Source organism: Delphinus delphis, chromosome 10 (genome assembly GCF_949987515.2).
Source record: "Delphinus delphis chromosome 10, mDelDel1.2, whole genome shotgun sequence".
Classification (NCBI taxonomy): Eukaryota; Metazoa; Chordata; class Mammalia; order Artiodactyla; family Delphinidae; genus Delphinus; species Delphinus delphis.
In genome coordinates, this window is record NC_082692.2 from 33669499 (window position 1) to 33690213 (window position 20715).

The window sequence follows — 20715 nt, forward strand, 5'->3', positions numbered from 1 at the left end:
GCAGAGATGAGGCCCCCTGGGCAAGGACGCGGGGCTGGGGAAGGTGGAGAAGGCGTGGGATGCAGGGGGGCGGGTAGCAGACACAAGGATCAGGCTGAATGGGCTGGTGGCGTTGCAGGTTCTGAAATGTGCAGTGTGTGAGCACATGTGTGTGTCTATGTCTGGTGTGTGTGTGTGTGCGGTATGTGTGTGTCTTTGTGGAATGTATGTGAGTATGTGGCTGTAAGGAGAGTGTGTGTTTGTGTGTGTGTGGCTGAATCCCGCCTCTGTCTCACCCCTACCCAGCTCAGCCTCTCGGGTTTCAGCCCCTGTCCTGCAGGAAACCGCTGTTTGGACTTCAGAGGTGCCTCTTCCTGCAGCGGCCGCCACGGAGGGGAGAGGGCCGGGAAGGGGCCTTCCTGCCCACCTGGACCAGACCTTGAGCTGGTCAGGCGAACCCCCCACGCTGGTCCTCCCTAACGTCCCTCGAACCTCAGCCTTGGGGAGAAGCTGGGTTGAGCGGGGACTGAACGGAGGCCCTCCCACCGTCATCCATCCTCCTGTGGACAAAGGAGTGCAGCAGAAACGTGGACGCTCCCCGCAGCCATGGGGGCAGACTGGCATCCCCTCATCGAGGTCAGAGTCACAAACACACACACCCTGAGGCCCAGTGATCCCACCTTCAGGAATATTCTACAGATACAGCTCATTTGTGCAAAAGGACATGCTCACGCAACCTTGTTTATAACAGAGAAATTAATGGAAGGGATTAAGCAGGAGCTGGGCAGCTGGGTCATGTGTGGCTCATCCCTCCGTGAAGCTCCAGGCCGCTCTTCAAAGTGCTGGTAAGGAAGAGCCCCAAAACAAATGGTCAAGTGATAAAAATGGTGCAACGTGCATGGGATTCTGACATTTTGTAAAAAAAAAGAAAAATGATATGGGTAAATGCTTGTGTATGCACTTTTGATGAGACTTTTGAACCTTTCGTACTTTGAGCATACAATAACTAAGCAAAAACAAAAAAACACAAAAAAAACCCTTGAGACAGACGAACATGGAGGGGGCCAAGAAAATGGGGCTTCTCTCCTGGCTTTGATCTTGACTATGTGACCCTGGGGAGGTCACTTCCTCTCTGTGTCCTGAGTTTCCTATGTGGTCCCAGAAGCTGGAAAACCTTGGTGTTGGCAAAGTGAGGCCTGTGTACACGTGTATGAGGGGAGGGGCTGCAGGGGAGGGGGGTGGGGTCCCTCTCACCATCTCTTGTCACCTCCTTCTGCTGACACTGCAACCCACGCCCAAGGCCATGGGCTGTTCCCTAATGTGGCATTCCTTAAGAGAGCTCGGATTTCATCTGGCTCTCTTCCTGAGCTCCCTCCTCCCCTCCAGAATCCGTCAGGGCCACTCCACCCTTTGTTCCTGGAAGCAGCAGCCCACCGGTTTCCCATGAGGTCTCCACTTTTCAAGGCCTTCTTCAGCCATGTCTTCTCCTCAGGACAATCCAAGTCCAACCATGAGCTGTCCTCTCACTCACCCTGGACCCCTCCTGGCTTCCTCCAGGTCCAGGATGGGGTGGAGAGGGGTTTGGTCCACACAGCCCTCCCCGCTGTCGGCCTCAGTGCTCTGGTCTGCCCCTCCTTCCTGCACCCAAGGGCTCTGGACACCTGACCTCTGAGGCTCCCGCCAGCCCTGACAGTTTTCTTCTATCTCAGGGCCCCTGGAAATCAGGGGGACAACTGAGGCTGGGCCACGTGACCTCCATTCAGGCCAAACTTGCCTCCCAGTGCAGCCCTGGCTGTGCGGGGGCCCAGGGTTGCCCCCTCCCCAGGCCCTTCTCTGCCACTGACATAGGCGTCACCCTATGCCTTGGAGCCACCATGGCTTCGAGAAGCAGGAGTCAGCAGGAGATTAATTAATCAAAACCTGAACACATCTGCTGTTAATTAATTCTATGCCAAGGGTTAACTCTTCCCTTTCTGGGCTTCTCTGTCCCTTCGGCAGGGAAGGAAATAAAGGTGGGGCGTGTGTACCCGTCTTCCTTCCCTCCCTCAGGGGGGAACATGAAACAAGGGAGGGGACCTCGGAGGCCAGGAAAGCCCCATCCGTCTCGGGACTTTGTAGGGGGTTGTGGGAGTGTTTGGTTTTCAGAGTCGTGGTCCATGGCCATCACTCATGAGTCCTGAGGAAATGTGAGATGGACCCATATCTTTATTTACAGCAACAAATAGAACAGACCTTCCCTCCATTCCCTCCCTCCCCCCTTCCAGTCTTTTCTATACCTTTCCCCCCTCCCACCCCACCCTGGGCCCAAGCCCAGCCCTGCCCTCTGGGGTCACTGTATGGGTCAGGCCCCACAGGAGGGGAGACCGGGGAGGGGCTTAGCTGAGGTCAGGTGGGGCGTCTCTTTTCACATTTTGTTGTCCTCTAAGCCTGGGGGCAGGGGAGGGGGGAGGCAGGCACAGGGGCAGTGAGAGGTAGAAAAGCGCACAGCCCCAGCACCCCAGCCTCCCCCATGTCCCGGCCCCCTCCCCCAACTTTCACAGTGTTCTGCAGCCCTGGCAGCTGAGCCAGGAACGGTCCCCCCTCCCCCCAGGTCTTAGGTGCTGTTGTCCAGGGAAACCAGCAAGGAGGACCAGCACCGCCCTCTCACCGGGCTGGGGTTCCGAGAGGGCTCGGGGAGGGTGGGAGAGGCCCGGGGGAGGGGGCGGTCCAGCCTCGTGTGACAGCCGGGGGCACCGCGGGTCAGGAGGAGAAGCAAAGCCCACAGCACTCCATGCAGATCTCCAGGCAGTCGGCCGACTCGCAGCAGGCGTCCAGGATGCCGCAGTCCAGGTCGCAGGGCAGGTCGCAGTCGGCGCACTCGCCGGAGCCGCAGCAGCAGCAGCAGAGGCACGAGTCCTCGGAGCTGCAGGAGCCGCACGTGGCGCAGTCCAGGACGATGTTGCACAGAGTCAGGAACTCGCAGAACAGGCAGGACAGGATGCAGTGGACGCAGCAGTCTGCAGGCGAGATGGCCAGGGGCCGGGGACCAGCCGCGGGCGGCAGGCTCACTGAATGCAGAGATAACGCTCGTGCAGCCCTCCCCCGGCTCCGTGAAACGGGGACCCACCATCCAGGTGACCCCGAGACACGGAGAGTTATGTGGAGTGAGGGTCTGAGCCCCGACAGCCTGGATCCCAAGTCCCTGCTTTGACCACCCTCGGTCATTTATTTAACGAACACGGAGGGATGACGTGTTCCAGGCACTGTTCTAAGTGTGCACGAATTAAACTCATTTAAACTTGCAACAACTCCTTGAGGTGGGGCTGTATTAGCCCCTCTCTACAGATGAAGAAACTGAGGCACAGAGAAGTCACTTCAAAATCTCTCCAGAATCCTACCACTCTGCTCAGCTCTTGCCTGGTGACAGCAACTGCATCCTCGCTGGTCTCCCCACTCCCTGCCTTTGACTACTGCTGCCGGCCCGCACGCACCTACTCCGCCCATGGAGGCTGGAAGGACCCTTGAAAAACCTCTGTTGCATTCCACCCCTCCTGCCCTCAGAACCCTCTAGTGGCTTCCGCCTCAACAGGAGGAAAAGCCCAAGCGCTCCCAGTAGCCCCGACGGCCCCTCCCCAGACCCCTCTGCTGTGGCCGCACTGGCTACTCCTGGTCATGCAGGCACTGCCCCCTGTCCCCCCGGTGCTCCAGCCCCAGATACGTGCTCTGCTCATTCTGTCCCCTCCGTCTTTGCCCAAATGTCCCCTCTCGGGGAGGCTTTCCGGGAGCACCCTCTTCAATACTGCCGGGCCCCAGCCCCACCCCCTTGCCAGCGCCTGCTCTGCCTCCCCGCCCAGGACTTAGCACCTCCCACGGCTTACACAGCTCTCCCCGCCTACTACAGGGCAAGCACCGCAGGGGCCGGCGTCTTTGGCTGTTACGGTCCCTAGACCGGTGCCTGGCACATCGTGGGTGCTGAGTAAATACACAGGAAGCGAATTAACACACGATCCTGCCTTGGGCACCCAGCTGGTACACGGTGGTGCTGGCTCAGCAGCCGGTGTTCTGAACCGCTGGCGTGCTGCCAAGATGCTGGGCTGGCAGGGGTCGGGCCATGGGCAGTGTCCAGTTCCCCTGACCAGGCGGGCCCCTGGCTCGAGGCTACTGGTCCTGTGGGAGTCTCACATCACTATGCAGGCTCTGACGCCCCCATCCAGTCCTGTGTACAGGGAATGGGGGCTCGCACAGCTGGAACCCCTGCCATCTATCGGCAAACTGGATAAGGAAGTTCTCTTCAGGTGCAAATCTGATGAGGTCACCACCTTGCTTAAAACCCTTCAAAGCTCCCTACTGTCTTCCAGATGAAGTCTAGACCCACTATCCAGCTTAGTATGTACCCTCCACCGTGGAAGTCCCGGTCTGCTTGGAGTCTCACCTCCCACCATTCCTCACCTGGAACTTCATAATCTAGCCACACTAGCCAGCTCTCAGCTCTGTGCTAAGGCACCCCGGCTAGATCCTCCTACGGATCCTTTAAGGCTTGCTCAGACACCTGCAGAGGCTTCTCCAGCTTTCTGGGCTGGTGTGGGTGTCCCCCTGAGTTCACGTCATCACTCATCATTTATCTTGTATCACATCACAGAGTGATTACCTGTTTGGATCTCTCTGATGAGAGCTTTATGAGGCCATGGCCTGGGTACCCAGCACACAGCACAGTGCCTGGCTCACAGCAGATGCCCAGTTCACTTCAGATGCACGAATACCCCCTTCATAAACAAGCCTGCTGGGCAGAATGTGCTCTGGGGGATGAAAGTTATGAACACATTGTGTGCAAATGTGTACACTGAATCCTGTTTGCAGAGGACCAGCCAGAGTCCCCCAGCATCGGCAGAAATTACTTAAAAGTTCTGGGGTGAAGGTCAAGCATCCCTGGGCTACAGGTAGCCGTCACCCCTGCCGAACTGATGCCTGGTGGGGAGGGGGACCTGGCTGCCCAGGTCAGTCCCTCAGAGGACCTCTGTGTGGCAGGAACAATGGCTGGTGTATCTGGGTGCTCTGACCTCCCACTGAACCTTGCAGCCCCCATCCCGCCCCCAATTAAGCATCTGATGGTGCGTCATTTTATTACGCTAAGTGCTGTGTTCTCACTCAACAGATGGTCCATTCCTCAAGGAAAATTTCTGTTTCCAGAAATGAGGTGGCTTAAGCTGGATGAGCCCAGATGGCTCCATTTCTTGTTAGAGCAACTCTGGGAGAGTAGGGAATGAGAAGGGGTTGGCCTTGAGAACTCACACGTGCCTTACCTTACCCAACATGTGTCCTCTGCAAGGTTCTCTGATTTAAGAGTCTTGCATCAGACTCCCTGGAGGGCTTGTTAAAACCCAGACTCCCGGGCCCCACCCAGAGGTTCAGATCTGGTGGACCTGGCGTGGGGCCGAGATGCTGCACTTCTAACCGGCAACCTTGCAAAGATGCTGTCGCTGGCCCCTGCATCAGACTTCGAGGAAGCCAGCTTTGGAGGCTTCTCCCAGAGGGAGGCGAGATGGGGTGCTTACCTTCCTGCGCCTGGAGAGGGATCTGGGAGGCAGCAGACTTGGTGCTGCCCTTGCTTTTCTTGCTGCCTTGGCTGGCTAGAGATGGGTGTGTCTGCAACTTCCGGTGGGCCTTGGGGCCACCCAGGGCACCGTTCCCTGTCCGCCTGGTGCCGCCCAGCTCCGAGGGGTGGCCAGAGCCATTCGCCACTAGTGGGGTGCAGCCCAAGGGGTTCCCCTGAGGCTGGCCTAGGAAGATGATGAGAAAGGGCAATGGGGGAAGGGGAAGCTGGTGGGGGGGGAGTCCCCGCACAGCCTCCCGGGGCTCTGCTTGAATCCTGCCTGCTTTGTTCCTAGTACACCACAGGTCATCTAGCTGATCTGTATTTTGCAGATGGGGAAACTGAGGCCCAGGGAAACTGACTTGCCCAGTGGCACATCATGAAACAGCCACAGAGTCGAGCCTGGCTCCTGACTCCCAGGTCCATGCTCATTCCAGAAAAGACAGAGGTGCAAGGCAAAGGGAGAGGCTCAGGGCCCTGGACCCCACCTTCTTACCCGACGTGAAATCCACTCTCCTGCTCTTGGGGTCCTGGGATTTTGGCGAGAGCAGTGGCAGTTGGGGGTGGAGGGGCAGCAGGGAAGCAGTTAAGCGTCACCTCGGCCCCTGCCAAGCCCCCTGCTGCTTTTGCCCTTCGTGTGCCAGGTGATTGATTGGAAACATCTGTTTGGAGATGAATGCCCTGGCCCTGGAATCAGGGGCTCCTCAGAGCAGCCCCCTATCTCCCGCTCCTTCCACCTCCAGCTCCCCGCCCCATCCAGCCTCTGTGGGGCACCTGCAGAAAGGGCTTGCTGAGGGGCCCCTTGGGTCTGAGGAGGGGGAGAAGGGAAAAGGGAGGCCAAGCAGGGAGACCCCAGAAGCTGGGAACCCTGGGTCCCCATCCCAGGCTGAGGAAACAAAACAGCTTTATCAGTGGGCTGTGGGGAGGCTGGCCCTGGAGATCCCCCCAAACACCCCATTCCTTCCCTCAGGTTTGCCCACCTGGATGGCATGGTTCTGTTCTCAAGAGATGAGGGCAGGGGTGTGTGTGTGTGTGTGTGTGTGTGTGTCTCAAGAGATGAGGGCAGGGGTGTGTGTGTGTGTGTGTGTGTGTGTGTGTGTGTGTGTGTGTGAAGTCTGAGAAGGGGTCACAAGAGTTCGAGGATCCCTCTGCTCAGGGCCCCTGACTCCTGGGCGGGACCCTCTGGCCCTGAGGACCCTCAGTAAACGTGAACGTGGGGCACTTACATCTCTCAGGCCCTGTGGTCTAGATCCCCAGCTCCCTCTGGGCCAGGTCTCTGGGTTTGGATTGTGGCAGGAGTGGGTGTCTGGGGCAGGAGCTGGAGGCTGAGGAGAGCGGAAGGGGGCCTCAGCGCTTCCCCTAACTGAGGGGGCCGGGCCTTTTAGTAATGGTGGGAGCACACTGCTGGGCACGCAGTGCGCGCCGGGCACTGTTCGGAGCGTTTGGCATGCAAATTGTTCTCAGTATCTCTAGAGGGCAGTATTCTCCTTTTACAGATGAGGAAATCGAGTCCCAGGGAAGTAGAGTAACTTGTCCAAGGTCACACAGAGAAGGGTCAGAAGTGGGACCAGCCTGGAGGCTAAAAGCTGGGACTCCGAGAGCAGAGAGGCAAGGAGCCGGGATCACTACTCTCATAACTAGTAGCTGACATGGTTTGAGCTGTGACTAGGTGCCAGACACACACAGTGTTAAGAGCTCTAAGTGTAGTAACTACTTCCTTATGTGCTTTTTTTTTTTTTTTGGCCACACCGAGTGGCTTGCGGGATCTTAGTTCCCTGACCAGGGATTGAACCTGGGCAATGGCAGTGAAAGTGCTGGGTCCTAACCACTGGACCACCAGCAATTCCCAGTAGTAACTTCCTTAAGCATCAAACAGATCTACTATTGCTAGCCCATTTTGCAAATGAAAGAACTGAGGCCCAGAAAGGGTAAAACTTGCCAGAGGTTCCACAGCTAGGAAATGGAGCGGGGAGGGGATGGAGATTGGGAGAAAGGAGCTGAGGACAAGCTGGGGAGTCAGGGATACAATGGGAGACAGGGCTCTGGGGAGGACCGTGCTGGGAGCCTCTGGCCCTGAGCAGTGGCTGACCTGCATCTGGGTAAACAGGGGTAAGGCCAGGGGAAGTGGCCAGGCCTGAATCATCCTGCCCCCACCTCCTGGCCCCATGGTGAGTGACTGGGCTGAGTCCTTGGCCAGCTTCGGTGCCCCCTGCCCTGCTGCCTAAACATGGGCACAGTGACCAGAGGGCGGGAGCGTGTGGTGAGCTAAGGGCCCAGGAAGTTGGGGCAGACACAGAGCTCGCCTGTGGCCATGGCCGTGGCAGTGGTCGTGGTGGCTGAGTCACAAAGCAAACACTCAGGGCCCATAGACACAGGGGTGTCTGTCCAACTCCCATCCAGGCCCCCTCCTCCGTGACCACGGCATTCACCTCTTTCTCTCAGTTCTGCTGGTGGGTGTGTCTGGAGGGCAGTGCACTAGTAGGATTTAGTAACCCTGACTTACCCCAGATGCCCTGGCTGAAGGCGGCTCCACCCTCGGCCATGCCAGCTGGGCAGGCAGGCGTAGGAAAGAGCACTGGGCCAGGAGACCTGAGCTCCGCAGCCTGTGTTCAGGGAGAGTGGGTCTCTGTGCCTCAGTTTCCTCATCTGTAAAACGCGCTCGGCAAGGGCTATCCTGCTGCCTCAATACAGGCCAATTTGGAAAGTGCGTGAGATCACGCAGGGAAAGAAAGTTGGGAAGTGCCGATGCGTCCGTAGATCTTGCGGATCTTACTGGTAATCACAAAATGATTCTGGGTGTCCCTTCCCCTGCTTCTGAGGGTGACAGTGGCGAATTCTCCCCCTCCAGGACTTCCTTGGAGACACTGAGCTAAACCTGGGAATAGAGCTGAGTTTTGCTCCTTTCTGCAGAGAGCAACTGCGGGTGTCTCTCCTGCCGGTTTGCTCTTGACACGCTGAAGGCTGGGCTGCCTCAGGCTCTGGCTCCCTGGCCCTGGCCTCACGCTCTCTTGTCCTGAACCACATTGCCTGGAGCCTGTCCACACTCATTTTGAACTAATTTATCCGAATCATTTTGTATGTGGAGGTCTTCTTCCTAGACAGAAAGGGCAACGTCCTATACCTTTCCACTGCCCACACCTCAAGGTCCTGGCCCACCGCTAGGCTCCCACAGGCACCCACGGCATTTCTGCCAGCCCATCTGCATTGGATTCCCTAGAGCAACCCCTACATGTTGCCATCCCAATCCCCTGACCCCTAGGACTCACGTGTCACAGCTTCTGTGGGGATGTCGAGGTCAGTGCTGTCCAGGGCCTGGGAGGCCCCAGGGCCATTGCTTTGGGGCATCAAGGGTGCCGCCTCCTCCAGGGAGCCCTCCTCTAGCACTGACTCCGCAGGTTGAGCGGATCCTGTCACTACCTCCAGCCCAGGCAGGAGGGATAGGGTCTGAGCTAGGGAAAAAGAAGACGACTGAAGGACATTTTCCTGGTGCCCTCCTGTTTGCCCAGCCCTGGTCCCCTTCCCATGGCCCAGAATGCCGTGAGCCCTCATTCTCGGACTCAGTACCAGTTACACAGCCCTTACCCTATCTGGCAACAGTGCCAGAGTCTAGAATAGAAAGTTCCCAAACCACAGCCCGTGAACGAGCAAGGGTGTGTACGTGTGCATGTGTGTGTGTGTGTGTGTGCGTGCACCGTCAGGGAGTGGGGCCCGAGATGCATGGTATAAGGGAAGTGGGGCCCGAGATGCATGGTATAAGGGAAGTGGGGGGAGGCAGAAACACAGCGCAGGAGAGAAGAGACAGGCAGTGATGGGGAGACAGGGACAGGCATCCAGAGTGACATGGAGAGAGAAAGAATCGAAGGCACAGTGGAAGGTAGAAGCAAAGACAGACAGTGCATCAGAACGTGGGAGATTGGGCGCGGAGGAGGGCGCCCCAGACGCCCAGTGACAGACAGCCCGGGACAGGCAGGAGACTCAGCAATTGAGCGAAAGTCAGCGATGGAGAGAAAGATAAAGGTGAGATCAGAGGCAGAGGCGATGGAGAGGGAGTGGGCTACAGACAGAGCAAGAGGGAGACAGACAGCGAGCAACTGGGGCCGAGAAAGAGGATGATAGCAAGAGAAAGAGTCAGAGAACCCTGGGGGGTGAGGCGGAGGGGCTCCGGGCAGGAAGAGAGACGGGGAGACGGCCCAAGAGGGCTGGAAGAGGCCTACGGCAGCCACATGTAATTACAGTGAATGGCTCGGCCCCTCTGTGCAGGGTGGGCGGAAGGCAGAAATGGAGCCACCTACGGCTCCTGAGCAGCAGGACTAGGGGCCCCTGGGCCCAGGGGAGGAAAGTTCTGGGGGCTGAGAGGTGGGGCAGGGTGGCAGAAAGGTGACTGGGCGTGGGAAGGCCTGAGGGTGGACGGGAAGGGTGAAGCCCAGGGTCATGGGGCCAGGGGCCAGGCTGGGCAATGACAGGGTGCAGCCTGGGCCTCCCATCAGCCCCCAGGTCGTGCAGTGGGAATGACAGGGGCCTCAAGAGGGTGCCCCTCCCCCAAGCCGCACTGGGAGCAGGGGAGACAGAAATGAGAGACTCAGAGAGACACAGAGACCAAAGGGCCCAGGGAGAGGAGAGCGACACAGGGAGCCACAGAGAAAGATGAAGAGAAAGGGTGATGAAACCCAGAGAGTAACGGGTCAGCGCCCACCCGTACACACCACACACAGAAATCACGAGACACGCCCACAGCGACAGAGAGAGACGAGAGCTGGTCTTGGAAACAGTAACAGAACGAATCAGAGCAGAGGGCCTTACACAGGGGTTCCTTCCCTGAGCCGTCTCCAAATGGGGGCGGAGGGGTAGGGAAGGAGACCATTAGAGGGACCAATGCAGGTTGGGCAAGTAGGTCTGGGGGATGGGAGCATCCTGAGGGGAGGGGACGATCCAGGGGCTCAGAGACCCCTGAACAATCCTCGTTCCAAAGACCCTGGTCCCCCACGGCCAGGGGGACCGAGGCCCCAGGGACCCCACGTGGGTGGTACAGAGAGCAGCCGGCATGCTCCCACCTGCCTAGGGAAACCATTGACCCTGCCTGGAGCTGGGACAGGGTGCAGGGAGGGCTGGGGCTCCCACCACTCCTGAACGGTGGCAGTTCTGTGCTGGGAACCCCTCCTGGTGCCCAGGGAGGCAGGGGGCAGGTCCCTCCAGCCCCACCCATTCCTTGGGCCTATTGAGAGCTCTGTGCGTTAATGAGAGGTCAAATGGCTTTGGGAAGATCGCAGGGCTCGGACGAGGGGGAGCAGGGAAGCAGAGATGACCCCCAAGGGGGATCCAGGCCACCTGCTCCATGGCGCCTCTCCCAGCCCAGAGCCTGGTCTACAGCAGCACAGACGGGACAGGACAGTGGAGGGCCACGACCAACCTGGCCTGGAGAGGGAGGCTCACGGCTTGAGTCCTAATTCCCAGAAAGGGAGGGGGCTGCCCAGCTCCAGCCTCTGGCCCTAGAGGCGTCTTGCCAAAGCCCTGAAGCGGAGTGCTGGCTCTCCCAGGTGGTGTAGTGACAAAGGCCTGAGCCAGCAGCTGGAAGACCCAAGCCCTGGTTTTTACCAGATACCAGCTTGGGCGAGTTACCAGGAACTGGGTCACCGTGTGTGAAAGGGGGCTCACCATGCTCGTCCCTCAGGGTTTCAAAGAGTAAATGAAACGCTCAGCAGAGCGTGGCATGCAGTGGGCCACTCACATACCCTTCCACCTGCCCATCCCCCTGCCTGCCCTCCCTGCTCTCCCTTCCTTCCTTTCCTCCTTCCTTCCTGTGCTGTTTGGTGTAACAGCTACGACGCACCTCCCAATACGTCAAGCACTGGGTGGACCAAAATGAGAAAACCTGGTCACTCCCCCAGGAGTTCTCTGTCGGGGTTGGGGTCGGTCACATACAGCGCAGGGCAAGAGTTACAGCAGGGGCATCTAAGAACTGTGGGAGCACAGAAGGTGGGCACTTACCCCAGGGGTGTGTGTGTGTGTGTGTGTGTGTGTGTGTGTGTGTCTAGGAGGCTGCTTGGAGAAGGCAATGCCTACGCTGGGTATTAAATAATCAATCAGTCAGCAAAGAAGGGGAAGAGGACCTTTCGAGAAAACCAGCAGAAGCCAAGAGCCCAGTGTGAACAGCTACGGCATGAACGAGGGGAGACTAGAATGATCACTGAGGCACGGTGGGCCTTGTGGTCACTTCCCAGGCTTTCTCCTGGGGTCACCAGGGCACACAGAGGTGACACTGTCAGTCCTGCAGTGGAAGGAGCCAGGATTGTAGCGTCTTGGGCCCCAGGGTTGAAGAGGGAGGAAGGTTAGGAGTCAGGAGACTGGTCCTCACCTGGGCCCTCCTACCCCTGTGTGGCCTGCCACTCTTTGGGTAGTCTCTCCTAAGTCACCTACAGGGCTGGTGACCTTGAATCTGGTGGGAACAGGAAATTACAGAGAGCACAGACAAAGTCCCGAGGAGGCCCCTCCTGCAGGAAACCTGCCATTCTGGGGTGAGCATCAGACCTTGGAAGGAAACCAGGTCCAGTCCAGTCATCTTGACCTGGAAACACTGAGGGACAGACCTCCTGGAGCCGGAAGGGCTGCGGAGGGGACCCAGCAGACACTGGGGGAGCAGCGCTGAGGGCAGAAGGGGAAACTGTGCTGAGGGCCCAGAGATGTGGGAGCAGGCAGAGAAGGAGCAAGAAGTGGCAGGAGCACCTGGTCTGCGGGTGACATGCTGCCCAGGGGCCCCGACGCCAAGATGCTGGAGAAGAAATGGCTCTCCCTGCAGCACACGGAGCTGAAAAACCAGACTAGAGGCGGAGCCCACGTGCTCAACCATCAGAAGACAGAAAGAGCCCAGCTTTCCTTCTTGCGACCAGGAGACCCCTGCCCAGCCACAGAGAGGAGAACATCTCTGAGGAGAAACTCCAGGAGGATGGGAGGCCAGCAAAGGACAAGGGCCACTGTGTGGACAAGAAACGCAAGTTGTGTGTGAAGGCATCTGCCCCGGGTGGGGGTGGGGCTGGAGTCCCTGGCTGGGGCCCCACCAGAGCCACCTTTTTCTAATGTGCACAGGGGGTAATTCCCTGGCGGTCCAGTGGTTAGGACTCCGCGCTTCCACTGCAGGGGACACGGGTTCGATCCCTGATTGGGGAACTAAGATCCTGCATGCAGCACGGTGCAGCCAAAACTAACTAAATAAATAAACTTAAAAAAATAATAACGTGCACAGCGGGCCAGCCACGCTGGTGGCGTCTCTGAGCAGAAGCCCTAGCCCTGCACTTCTCTCAAGAGTCCCCATCTCCAAGGGGGAAACACAGAAAGGCAAGAGCCCGTGTGCCTCGACATATTCTCATCCCTAACACGGGATAAGGTTCAGGTCAATGCCCTGAGTTCTAGGGTGGAAAAGTCACGTTTAAATCCATAAGCCCGAGAGCGAAGCAGAGAGACTCAAACTTCAGCCAGACCCTGTGCGCTCCCTCCGCCTGCTGTTCCTGGATGGAGAAGGAGTTCGGGGGACCTCTTCCAGGTGGGAAGCGTTCATTCCAAGCCTGGAAAGTGTCCACAGGGCCCTCGTCCCCAAGTTCCAGTGCCTGGTGCCTCCTGCCCAGCCCTCTCGTGTCTTCGTGGACAGTGGACCCAGCCTTCCCCTTTGGAGCTCCGACCATCTCTGCAGAGAGAGGGCCAGGATCTGATCTGCTCAGAGAGTAGTGACCAAAGCCCCACATTCCAATCTGTCCTTGGCCTGGTATCCAAGGCCTTGGTCTATATCTTCAGCCTACTCAATGGACCAGGATCCTATGTTCCAGGCCGGCCGACCTCTCCATGGCCCCAGGCCACCACAGGGGCTTCTGCCCCATCCATCCAAGCTTCCCCATCAAGGGGAAGCTTATCTTGTTCCCCTTGATCAGAATGTCCTACCTCTCCCCTCTCCCCAAATCCAGCTCATCCTTCGTGACCCAGCTGGAGTTCCACTTCCTCCTCCAGAAAGCCTTCCCTGACCCTCGAGCCAATAGTCTCTCCTCGGAGTGGCCACTTACTGAGAACTCAGCATCCAGGGTTCCTTGCTGTGAACTGTAACTAGGGAGTGAAGTGTGGGTCCTCAATCAGACTGCAGCCCCGGTCTGTCTCTGCACCCCCAGGAGTTGCTTAGCAAATGTCTGTTGCTGAGGATTGAGTTCTGGGGCCTGGAGCCCCAGGTCAGGAGGAGAGAGAATGAGAAGGTGAGAATTAGGGTTGGCGCCCAGCACCAAGAAGGCAAGAATGTGGACTCGCTTGATACACACTTGTGACACACAGGTCACAGGCTCGGGTCACCAGGCTAAGGACTTGTGAGGGCCTGAGATGGCCAGTTAGGCTGGGTCCAGTTGGTTTTATTTTAGGTCTGAAGGCTCCAATTCCCCAGGAAATTCAATTTAGAACCAAGAGCAGGAACGTGACGCCACAGTGCTGGACAGAAATCTGTGGGTTAGGGAGCCAGGCTCCTGGGGCATTCGGGGCTGGATGGGGAAGAGGCCACTGGGGGAGCCAAGGGTGCGCGGGCCTGGCCACCTTCCCCTACCAGAGCTGCCCTGGGTCCCCTTGCACCCCTGTCTGCATCTTGGGTGGCTGCGGGAGGGGCTGACTTGCTCCCTGGCTAGCTTGCCAGCAGGGCCTCAGCCGTGCTGTTCTGTCAGCACTCAGCAGGGAGCGTGGGGGATTCTGGGCTCCGATTTAGGCGTCTGTGGGGTTTTGGCTCGGTCTCTTGCGGTTTGGGCTTCCTGGGCAGCAGGCTCATTCTCCCAAGGCAGCAGAGCCAGGCCTCCTCGTGTTATGAAAGCCACATTGTCTGGCCCAGCCCAGGCTGGGGAGGGGGCTCGCTGGGGCACTGGGGGGCCTCAAGTTACAGCCCAGGGCTTAACCCTCCCAGTGGCCCACCCTGGCCCTTGCCCCTGCCCCCAGCACATTCAGCCCCTTCTTTCCCTACTGGGGCTCGAAATGGGTCACACAGGGGCGAGGATCTTGGAAGGAAGGAGTGGAGGCGAGAGCAGAGAAAATGGATAAGCAGGGGAAGAATGGGAGAGTTGGAGAGAAGCAGGAGGCTGAGAAAGAGAGGAGGGGCGAGGGACAGAGAAAGAGCCTTCCCAGGCCTCTGCCCCTAGCCCTCTCTCCAGGCTGCAGGAGCCCAGCTCTTGGCGGAGTTTATTCCCCAGAAGTCCCTACTCCAGGGTCCCCACAGAGGGGGGAATCTGAGGGCTGGTGGGATGCACAGCAGACACACTAGTCTCACGTACACGCCGGCCCCTGACCAAACGTCTCCCACTTGTCCTCACTCTAGGAGACCCCCAGCCTCACCCCGCACCTCCACAGCCCTGGGTCTCCAAAGGGCCAGCATCCACACCAGGTAGACCTGGGCCTCTCCAAACGGGCAGACCAGCTCCCATGGGCGGATACGGAGACTGAGGCCAGAGAGGGGAAGGAACTTGTCCAAGGCCATGCAGGGAGTTAGTGTCAGAGGTCCAGGACCAGACCTCCGTTATTCAGAGACTCAAAGAGGGGAGAAAGGGCGAATGGGGCTGGGTGAGAGGAAGGCAGAAGATTAGACTAACCTAGAGCTGGGATTAAAGGCATGAAATCTGGGCCTGTACTCCTGCATGCAACCCCTCCAGCCCCCCGCAACAAATCCCAGATGTTCCTGACTTCTCCCTGTCCCTGTGGTCCATTGTGAGCCTCAGCTCACATGTGTATGGTGAGGGGATTGACTGAGAGCCACAGCCCCAGGACTCCCCTCTGCCCCCTCCTTGGACCCCCTCAGGAAGTCACAAACCCTCCCGGGTTGGGAGGCGCCTGCAGGAATCCCAGGGAGGTTACAGACCCTGTGAGTTGAGGGAAGGGGTGTTTCACTCGGGTGGTGAGCACTTGATTAGGGTGAGTGAATGAGAGAGAGGGAGAGAGAGAAAGAGAGAGGCGGAGAAGGAGATAAAACGTGTGTGTGTGTGTGTGTGTGTGCGCGCGCGCGCGCGCGTGTCCCTGCAGGGTAGGGGTGGTGGGGACTGGCCGGGCCCCGGTGGGGAGGAAGACGAGCGAGACGAAATGGCAAGGAGGGGAGGGGCCGGGTCCTGTCGGACAAAAGTTTTCTGGAAGCACTAGGCTCTGGTTGGGTTGGGGGAAGGGAAGGAGAGAAAGACTCAGACACCCCCACCCCGCCTGAGGCCCCCATAAATATTTACACACTGGGCAGAAAAGGCTGGGACACAAATCCCAGACGGACAGACAGACACTGCGGTGTGTGTGTGTCTGGTGTTGGGAGTGGGGAGTTGGAGCCAACTTGGCGCGGCCACCGCCTCCGTTCGGGCCCTACCCCCATCGCCTCAGCCCTCCACTCTCCTTGGACCCGGTCCCCGATACCCAGATTCCTCGCCTCCACCTCCACTCAAGATTACCCGAACCCTCTCCCCGCTTCTCAGGGAGGAGGGGGGAGAATGACCACCGCCCCCAACCCCCTACCCGGCTCTCGTCCAGTCTAGCTCTCCATCCCCGGTCCTACCTGGGCCGGGGGCTGCGCTGGGGGCTCCATGGGGCGCGTCGCAGTGAGGGGGGCACTGGCCACTCACCTGGGACATCGGCCCGGGACCTGCGGGAAACAGGGCTCAGCGGGCGGAGCGGAAGGTCCCCGCGCGCGCGAAAGTGGAAAAGGGGGCCGGGCAGAGGGCGATCCAGCGGCAGCCGTGCGCCCATCCCTTCCCAGTCCGGCCCCCGACCGACTTACTCGAGCGAGCTGCGCGCCGCTCTCTCGCGCCGCGGGGATCACTGCGCTGGGCCTGCCATGCACGACGGCCGCGAGCGCCCCAGCCCAGGGGCAACTCGGCGCCACTGTGCTCGCTCCGCGCCCCTCCCTCTCACTCGCTCCTTTCTCCCATTTCGGCGCCAGCGCGCGCCGCTGGCCCGCTTCCTTCTGCCTCCTTTCCCTGTAGCCCCCTCGCTCCTCCCCTGCTTGCCTCTCCTCTTCCCTCCCCTCCTCCCCGGCCCACCCTCTCCCCGCCCCCTCCTCGCCTTCCCAGGCGCCCCCCCACCCACGTCCCTTCCCCCGCGCCGGACTTGGCGCTGCCTGGGCGGGACACGTCTGTCCGCGGGGCGCTGCGGCTGGAGCCCCCACAGGAAGCCGGCTCCGCGCGTTTCCTCCGCGCTCTCGGAGCTGGGCCCAGTCTCCCCAGATCCCCGCCCCCCTCCCAGGCCCAGCGCCCCGGGGGGCGTGCAAAAGGGGCCGCGCGCGTTCCCCTTCGCCTGTCCTAAACTCTGCGAAAGTTTTTGAAAAAGCAAGAGAACGAGGGAGAGAGAGAGAAACCATGGTGACCACAACCACCTCGAGCCAATTGTCTGAATATTTGTGGCCCCCAAATCTCGTTGTCCCAAAGGTGGGAGTGATCAAGTTTCTCAGGCACCCTTTGCCCACCCCCTTGGTCTCTGCCCCGGGGTCCTAAGCCTGGGCACAGACCAGAAGTTGTCCCTCCGGGAAATCCGGTTAGTGACCACCTAGCATCCCGTGTCCTAGAGCAGCCCTAATTCCCCCACCTCCACCAGCCGTGCGTGGGAATTTGGTCAGAAACCCAACTTTGGAGGCAAAGAGAGGTTCTCGAGTTCAGCCTTTCTTTTGGCTCCAGACAGGAATCCGAGGCCTTCCAAATTACGGGCGCTCGGGAAAGGGGAGACAGGGAGCCCCTCCCGGCGGGGGCAGCGCGGCGACACATCTGGAATTGTGAGCTGGGTCCCTCCTCAGGGCCGGGGTTAGGAAGGAGCCGTGGCCAGAGAGTCGGGGTGAGGGGAGTTCAGGGACCCTCAGCGTCGCCCAGGGAGCAGGTCCCCGAGGATGGGGGAGGGCATGGAGCCTGCGGCCCGCTGGGTGGGGGTGGGCGGGCCCATGGGATGATCAGGTGGGACCGCCCGCTGTGGTGACAGCTAGACCAAGGACTCCTCGGAGCCGAGTATGGGCTCCCCACCACGAGGGGCCGTGAGCAATTAGGGAGGCGACGGTGGCGCCAGGCCTGTTCTCCCGGTCCCGCCTTCCAGCCTGGGCTTGAAGCTGGGGCTGGGACGCGGGGGCCGAGCTAGGGACTCGGGGCCTCTCCTTGGTGTCCCCCAGTCCCCGCAGTCGCTACTTACGACGCTCGAAGGTCCTCGCGGCGCCGTCGAGGCCAGGACCGCTGTGGTCCCCAGGGCTTTCGCCACCCGAGGCCGCGTCCCCGCGATGAGGCCAGGTGGCTTCGGCCGGAAGTGGGGAGCCCCCGGGCCGGGAGGAAGGGGTCCGGCTCCCGCGGCCGCGCAGCCTGGTGCGGGGCCCGGCCTGGAACTCCAGGAGCCAGCCCGGATCAGTCTGTTGTATGGAAATTCTGGGGAGCGGGGCGGACTCCCCCTTCCCGGCAAGGGCTGAGTCACTGGGACGCGCCCGCGGGGCTTGGCGACTGCAGCATTCTGACCAGCTTACCTGGGTCCGCGAGCTTGGCCTCATCCGCCGCCAGGAGTGGAAGTGGAAGGGCGTAAGGGGGCGGGGTGGTGGACAGGGTCCCCAGTGCAGTCCCCACCGTCGCTCTCCGTGCTCTCCTGAATGTGGGGCCCCCTCCCTAACCACAGACCCTAGCCCTACACCACTAACCCGCCCCGCCTCCTCCCTGCTTCTCAGTCTCTATCCAGGGCCCCTAAACTCTGGATCGGCCCAGTCTCCCAGCCTTACTGTCCGAAATCAGCTGCTTGGGATCCAAAGTCCTCGGAATCTGGCCCAACACTAATTAATATGTCTGGTTTGTTGGAAATGTAAACTAGTTACATTTAATGCCACATACCGGTTATACAGGTGTGCTCAGTTTGTGAAAATCCAGCAAGCTGAACATTTAAGGTACGTACCCTTTACCTCTCTGAGCCTCAGGAGGGATGAACATTGGGGCCCTCCGTGTGCAACCTAATAGTTTCATTGTTATCCAGGGCCAGGACTAGGGTGAGGTAAGTGGGGCGTTCCTCTGGGGTGCAAAATTTAGGAAGGTGCCAAGATGAAAAAATGTTTTAATTCAATATTTTTAAAAAGCCAAATCAGCAAATTACAGCCCTGTCAGCCAGCTGCCTATTTTTATTTATTTATTGGCTGTGCCTCACAGCTTGTGAAATCGTTTTTGTTTTTTTAATTTTATTTTATTTTATTTATTTATTTATTTTTGGCTGCATTGGGTCTTCGTTGCTGTGCGCGGGCTTTCTCTAGTTGTGGTGAGCGGGGGCTACTCTTTGTTGCGGTGCGCGAGCTTCTCATTGCGGTGTCTTCTCTTGTTGCGGAGCACGGGGTCTAGGTACATGGGCTTTAGTAGTTGTGGCACGCAGGCTCAGTAGTCGTGGCTCGCGGGCTCTAGAGCACAGGCTCAGTAGTTGTGGTGCACGGGCTTAGTTGCTCCGCGGCGTGTGGGATCTTCCTGGACCAGGGCTCGAACCCGTGTCCCCTGCATTGGCAGGCGGATTCTTAACCACTGTGCCACCAGGGAAGTCCCAGCTTGTGAAATCTTAGTTCCCTGACCAAGGATGGAACCAGGGATTGAACCCAGGCCCTCAGCAATGAAAGCTCCGAGTCCTAACCACTGGACCACCAGGGAATTCCCCTGCTGCCTATTTTTATAAATAAAGTTTTATTGGAAACAGGGACAGGATTAGGGTGAAGCCAGTGAGATGGGATCATGCAAGTTCAGGGTTAGATCCTGTCTTTATTTAAAATATTGGCATTTTGTTCATTATAGATTTTTTTGCATTAATTTTGATTTTTAGATATATTGCAGGAAAATATTGTTTACCGAGTACTTACCGAGTAATTGTAATTACCAAGTTTTCTGATGCTCCCTTAAGTTTTGCACCTGAGCCTCACTCACTCTAGGCCTTACACACCTCGCCGTTGTCCCTGGCCTATTCCTGTCTTCTCCTGAAGGACCTGGCTAGGACCCCAGAGTAAATGAGCGGGAGGCTGAAGATGCTTCCACCCCCCTCACCACCCCCCTCAACACCAGGTAGGCTCTGCATTCAAGCCCAGGCCCAGCTTTCCTGGGGCCCACTGATCAGTTCAGAGTCAAATGCAAAGTCCTTACAATGGCCTTCAGGCTCCAAGAGCTGGGCTCGACCTGCCTTCGCCTTCATCTCCCCTCACTCATTTTCTTCCAGCTTGCTGCTCCCTGAGTTTGTGTTTTCAAATTGCCCCATGTGCTTGCCTCAGGGCCTTTGCACTTGCTCTTCCCTCTGCCCAGAATGTGCTTCCCCTAGATATTCACTTGGCCCCCTTCCTTGTTTCCTCTACTTATGTCACCTTCTCAGAGAGGACATCCCAGACCGTTCACTCTCTGTCCCTTCCCACCACTTGATTATTCTTCATAAACCTTTCACCTCTTGTTGATTAGTAGAATGAAAGCTCCAGGAGAGAGGAGACTTTGCTTTGTCTGCTAGGGTATTCTCTAGAATTGGGTCTGACCCAGAGAGCTCAATAAATATTTCGTTTCACAGATGGAAAACAAGGGGCCAGAGAGGGGAAGGGGCATTAGCAAGTCACGCAGTGAGTTGGTGGCAAAAGCTTACTAAATCCCATGGTTCCAGACTCCCAGCTCAGTGCTGTTTCCTGCCTCCTGGGGCTTATCCTCACCCCCTACCCCCACAGCCCTCCAGACAGCGAAGGGTGACCCTGCACAGCTCTCCTGTACACTCCCTTCCACACAATGTGATTACAGAGCCTGGCCAGGCTCCAGACCCCGGCGTCCACCCCTCTCCAGTGTCCAGCAGGCAGGCACAGCTCTTCCTGGCTTCCTGTCTGTGGCACAGGGCTGGTCAGTGGCTGGGCTGGGTTCCGCAGCTGGACCATAGCTTTGGTCTCCATACCCTGGAGAATGGGGAGCAGGCCATTGTGGCGCGACCTCCCTGCAGAGGGCTGTGTTGAAGGGGGTGTGTTTGTGTGTAGTGGGGGGAGGGGGATGCTGGATAGGAATCGAACAACTAGATAGGAACACCCTCCATAATGAGCAGAGTGGAGAATGGGGCTGTAATCCCCCCTTCCTCAAGGACATGGCATGCGACCGTGGGAGGGCAGCTCTGGGCCCCAGGCCTGATTCTCTTCTTTTCTTCTATTCTTGGTGATCAGAAGATGGTGGTGTGTCACATTCGGTACACACGAG

General features: G+C 58.6%; 1 protein-coding gene across 6 annotated transcripts; it reads right to left on the reverse strand.

Annotated features, from left to right (window-relative positions):
- Positions 1-2294: 2294 nt before the first annotated feature.
- On the reverse strand, positions 2295-17820 carry MDFI (MyoD family inhibitor). Of its 6 annotated transcripts, XM_060021281.1 has the most exons (6): positions 17693-17814; positions 16080-16166; positions 8815-8997; positions 5511-5735; positions 4607-4754; positions 2840-2975 (listed from the first exon to the last, which is right to left on the reverse strand). In XM_060021281.1, exons 2-5 carry the CDS (start codon positions 16153-16155, stop codon positions 4633-4635), a joined length of 606 nt encoding a protein of 201 aa, XP_059877264.1. In that variant the 5' UTR covers positions 16156-16166; positions 17693-17814; the 3' UTR covers positions 2840-2975; positions 4607-4632. The 6 variants fall into 6 exon arrangements, with proteins under 6 accessions (XP_059877262.1, XP_069397168.1, XP_059877263.1 ...); XM_060021279.1 differs by lacking the exon at positions 4607-4754 and having other exon boundaries at positions 2295-2975; positions 8815-8992; positions 17693-17820; XM_069541067.1 differs by lacking the exon at positions 4607-4754 and having other exon boundaries at positions 2295-2975.
- Between the last annotated feature and the right edge of the window lie 2895 nt (positions 17821-20715).

Excerpts from the sequence above, each read along its gene's own strand:
- MDFI (XM_069541067.1), bottom strand. The coding sequence starts at position 16,155 with ATGTCCCAGGTGAGTGGCCAGTGCCCCCCTCACTGCGACGCGCCCCAT. Across the intron at positions 8,998-16,079 it reads CAGCGCAGCCCCCGGCCCAG|CTCAGACCCTATCCCTCCTG; the intron begins GTAGGACCGGGG and ends CTTTTTCCCTAG. Across the intron at positions 2,976-5,510 it reads CCCTCTCCAGGCGCAGGAAG|ACTGCTGCGTCCACTGCATC; the intron begins GTAAGCACCCCA and ends TCTCGCCTGCAG.